This window comes from Penaeus japonicus, unplaced genomic scaffold (assembly GCF_977035675.1).
Source record: "Penaeus japonicus unplaced genomic scaffold, GWHDUDI00000001_assembly GWHDUDI00000037, whole genome shotgun sequence".
Classification (NCBI taxonomy): domain Eukaryota; kingdom Metazoa; phylum Arthropoda; class Malacostraca; order Decapoda; family Penaeidae; genus Penaeus; species Penaeus japonicus.
The window spans coordinates 24,630,443-24,635,442 of NW_028234439.1; the positions used below are offsets into that span (position 1 = coordinate 24,630,443).

Below are 5,000 nucleotides of genomic sequence, written 5' to 3' on the forward strand. Positions count from 1 at the left end.
GGGCTCTCCCCGTAGTGGTATACATCCACGGCGAGAGCTTCGAGTGGGGCGCCTCTAACCCCTACGACGGCTCGGTCCTCGCAGCTTACGGAGATGTCATCGTAGTCACCCTTAACTACCGCCTCGGGCCCTTAGGTCAGTCCCTTTGTCCGGTGGTCTTGGTCTAAAGTGGGCGAGGGAGTTTTTTTCTTGAGGAATTTAGCTGGGTACTTCTATGGGGTTTCGGTCTTGTGTGGGTCATGTTAGTTTGTTAAGGGATTCGTGGTCATAACCTTTTATTTTATTTTTATTTTATTTATTTATTTATTTTTATTTATTTATTTATTTTTTTTTTTATTTTTTTTTTTTAATTTTTTTTTTTTATGTCTAATGTGTTTTTTTAGGGGATCGCTTGACACTTCTTTGGTGGTTTCGTTTTGATGTAAGTATACTTGGCAGTCCATTAGTGTTAGATTAGTTGTTACATCAGGTGACTTCAGCTTCTTGTGAGTTAGTTTACATGTTGTTTCCTTGTTGATTACTTGTCGGGTGGTTTCTTTCAAGTGCGAGTTAGGCTGAGTGTGTCTCGTTAATTGCTAGTTTAAGTAAGTCATTCGGAGAGTCGTTAGTCATTTCTTAGGTTCTTTCAGGCTTGTATGAATTCAGGAAGACAAGCTGCTAGTGTCTTGATAGGTCTTATCTGAGTTAGGGCATTGCTAGCCACTCGTTTGGTGACTTAGGTTCTAGTGTGAGTCAATCAGGGTTTGATAGTCCCTTGTTGAACGATTTGAGTCAATGTAAGTCAGGCAGGATGTTATTAGTAATTTTGGGGGGCATTTTAACAGTAGTGGGAACTGTAACTTACAGTCAAGAGGGAAATAGAAATGGCGTTATGAATTACTTCCATTCTGGTGTAAATATTCCATTATTACCTCTAGTTTTATGCAAGTTAGTTAGGTTCAGTGACACGCATTCCTTGCTCGGTTGAATGATACAGGTTATTTGCTAGTCACTTCCAGTCTGGAATAATTCTGCCAGTCCTTTTCAGACAAGGCGACAGTTATTCCTAGAAGTGTGTCAGTCAGTGAGGTCATTTGCCAGTCACTAATAGGTTGGTGTGAATCACAAATGGCGAAGTTTGTTACATCCAGTCTAGTTATCTGTGAGTCATGGATGTTTTAGATTTCTTTCTGTTCTTACGTTTTTCTTGATTTATATTTTCGATATTCCATATTTGGGTGCGTCTAATTAAGGTCTTTTAGTCTTTGAATATTCCTTGAGGTTGTCATAGTAGATCTATATTAAGTTTAAGTATGATATCAGCTTGTTATCACGTAAATGTCGTCAACGTTTTATTATTCCGACGAAATTAGTTCTAATTGCGATGCTAATAACAACTTTCTGAACATTAGCAATTTAGCTTCAGAAAGCGAGGTTTGCCCCCCCCCCCCCGTATCCCCACATTAAAAGAAATAAGAAGAAAGAAAAAAAAAACCCTGATTATTATTCCTCCAACGCATTAACACGTATTTGTGCTTTAGTAATTTCGGTGCATATGAGGCCATTTTCTGTTCACACTAAAACACATTAAGAGGGGAAACTCAAGGATTTTTTTCTCTTTTGGGGTGGTAACTAGTTCCTCTTTTATAAAAGATGTAAATAGATGCGAATACCTCCCCTCCCTCCTTCTACACTCCATTGCCTCCCCCTCGCCCCCCTCACCCCCCCAGGGAGAGTATCTAGTGACACACAGTTGCTAGAGGTTATATGGCAACGTTGCCGGTTAGTATATAACTACGAATGGTTTGCTCCCTTAGGCTTTCCTCTCTCTCTCTCTCTCTCTCTCTCTCTCTCTCTCTCTCTCTCTCTCTCTCTCTCTCTCTCTCTCTCTCTCTCTCTCTCTCTCTCTCTCTCTCTCTCTCTCTCTCTCTCTCTCTCTCTCTCTCTCTCTCTCTCTCTCTCTCCTCTCTCTCTTTTCTCTCTCTCCTTCTCTCTCTCTCTCTCTCTCTCTCTCTCTCCTCCCTTCCTTCTCTCTCCTCTTCTTTCTCTCTCTCTCTCCCCCCTCTCATCTCTCTCTCTCTCTCTCTCTCTCTCTCTCTCTCATTCTCTCTCTCTCTCTCTCTCTCTCTCTCCTTTCTCTCCTCTCTCCTCTCTCTCTCTCTCTCTCTCTCTCTCTCTCTCTCTCTCTCTCTCTCTCTCTCTCTCTCTCTCTCTCTCTCTCTCTCTCTCTCTCTCTCTCTCTCTCTCTCTCTCTCATAAGATTACATCTATATTTAAAGTTATTGGATGGCAAATTGCAACAGATACTGTAATTATGAATTTAAAGGCGTTATGAGAAATACAGTAATAAATAATGATAGAATTAACAACCAAAGACCCTGTAACTTAAATAAAACAGAGAATAAGATAAATAAATAGATAGATAAATATAAACACATGATGAATCATTCTCAATCAATGCTAGAAATAATAAAGGAGAAACGAAAACATAATGAGCAAAAAAAATAAATGATAATAAATAGATAAAAAGAAAAAAGAAAAAAAAAATATGTCACAGCAATAATACAGAATAAAAACGAAAAAAAAGAGGGCACACTATTTTTCTCTTCTTCTCTGCCTCTCCTTCGGCTTCTTAAAGTCCAAATTCTTGAGAAATAACCTTATTCCGGATACCTCAGGCACGTCGACTGGAGTGTACTTAAAGAGAGCTCGTTTTCTGAGGGTAAACTTCCCCAAAAAACTCTGAGACAGTGCGACATTTATGTGCCTTCAAGCAACTTCCTTGGTCTAATACCCTAATCAAAATAAATGCGGACCGTAATATTTTGTTCTTGATGTGCTTGATGGTGTTTCTAATTATTTAGTTCCTTATGCCATGTTTTTTGTTTTATTTTATTTTTTTGTTATTATTATTATTTTTTTTTTTTGTCTTCGAATTTGTCTCTCTTTTTTTCTTATTTCCCCCCTCCTTCCCCCTACCTTTGTCTGTAATTATTTTGATTTGGTTTATCTCATCTCTCTTTTTATGATTTGTGTTCTTATTTTATTTGCTCATTTTTTGTTTTCTTTTCGATTTCCTTGGACTTGTATTTTCTTTTGGGTCTATGTCTGTGTCAGCATTTATAAATTGTTTAAAGTGTTTTGATTGCTTGTTTGATCTAGAGAAAAAATACCATGTCAGTCATTTAAGATAATCAGGTATAATTGACTGTTTCTCTTTCTCTTTCTCCTTCTCTCTTTCTCTCTCTCTCCTTCCTCCTCTCTCTCTCTCTCTATCTATCTACTTATCTATCTATCTATCTATCTACCCATCTATCTACCCATCTATCTATCTATTTACTTATCTATCTATCTATCTATCTATCTACCCATCTATCTATCTATTTACTTATTTATCTATCTATCTATCTCTCGCTCTCTCTCTATTTCTCTCCTTATCTATCTCTCTCGCTCTCTCTCTCTATTTCTCTCCTTATCTATCTATCTCCTTCTCTATTTCTCTCTCTATCTCTCTCTCTCCTTCTCTATCTCTCTCCTTCTCTATCTCTCTCCCTCCCTCTCTTCACATCTCTCCAGCTTCACAGTAGGGCACCTGAAAATCGCGATTTTCTCATCTTTCTCTTAACGAGCTTCTCCCCCCCTCCCCCTTCCCCCCACCCATCCCCATTCCCCCCACCCCCTCCTCCCACCCCCTACCATGTCTTTTCATCATGAGACCCGTATCCCTCATTATAAATCAGACTCACTTGTAATCACACTGTAGTAATGTCCTCTTTCTTAATCAACCCCGCAAATTGCCGTAGTAATTCCTCAATTATTGCAGGCATGAGTGCCTTCCGAATCGCCTCCGTCGCGTAGTTGCTGGGACTTTGATTTATATTAACGGCACCTTTCATAATGATATTCGGTCGCGCATGAACTCTCTCTCTCTCTCTCTCTCTCTCTCTCTCTCTCTCTCTCTCTCTCCCTCTCTCTTTCTCTCTCTCTCTCTCTCTCTCTCTCTCTTCTCTCTCTCTCTCTCTCTCTCCTCTCTCTTTCTCTCTCTCTCTCTCTCTCTCTCTCTCTCTCTCTCTCTCTCTCTCTCTCTCTCTCTCTCTCTCTCTCTCTCTCTCTCTCTCTCTCTCTCTCTCTCTCTCTCTCTCTCTTTCATCGATTTATTCGCTTTTGGTTTCCTCTATTTACTGACCGATTTCCGTTCATATCGGCCGCATTCCCCTTTGGTTTCGCTCTCTTAGTGCCTGATCGTCCCCTCTGCTGACTGACCTCCCTCCGTGGGCTCTTCCCCGTAGGTTTCCTGAACACGAACGCCGACCCGAGCGGCAGAGGCCACGTCATGAACCACGGGCTCATGGACCAGATCGCGGCGCTCCACTGGGTGCAGGAGAACATCGGGGCGTTCGGCGGCGACCCCGGCAGCGTGACCTTGGTGGGCCACGGGACGGGCGCCGCCTGCATCCACTTCCTGATGGCTTCGGCGGCGGTGGTGCCCGGGCTCTTCCACCGGGCCGTCCTCATGTCCGGCTCGGCGCTCAGCTCTTGGGCCACCGTCGGGACGCCCACGCACTACGCCCTCAAGTTCGGCCGCGCCCTCAACTGCACCACCAACCTGCCGTCGGGCATCAGCTTGCACGACCCGGAGTTCACGCCGTCGAACGACGAGCTCGACCAGATGGTCAACTGCCTGAAGGACAAGTCGCTGGACGAGCTGCAGGCCGTGCACATCTCGTCGCCGCAGTTCCTGTACGCCTTCGGGCCGAGCGTGGACGGCATCGTGATCAAGCACGACTACCGACGCGAGATGAGGAAGCGGGCGGACGAGATGAGCAAGGAGTACGACCTCCTCTTCGGCGTCGTGCCCAACGAGGCCTACAACGCCTTCAGCGACAGCGACATCGAGAACGGCTTCGACGTGGGCAAGCGCGACCGCATGTTCCGCACGATGGTCCGCAACTCGTACGACTACCACCTGAACGAAGTCTACATCTCGGTCGTGAACGAGTACACGGACTGGGAGAAGCCAG

The 5,000-nt window shown here is 43.7% G+C and overlaps 1 protein-coding gene across 1 annotated transcript in view; it reads left to right on the plus strand.

Moving 5' to 3' along the window:
• LOC122265878 (neuroligin-4, X-linked-like) overlaps positions 1 to 5,000 on the plus strand; it is a 364,489-nt gene that overhangs the window by 352,573 nt on the left and 6,916 nt on the right. The window contains exons 4-5 of the mRNA XM_086532723.1: positions 1 to 135; positions 4,269 to 5,000. The exon at positions 1 to 135 is cut by the window's left edge and continues 21 nt beyond it; the exon at positions 4,269 to 5,000 is cut by the window's right edge and continues 161 nt beyond it. Of these exons, the coding sequence (XP_086388849.1) occupies positions 1 to 135; positions 4,269 to 5,000 (867 nt within the window). The remainder of the gene's footprint in view (positions 136 to 4,268) is intronic.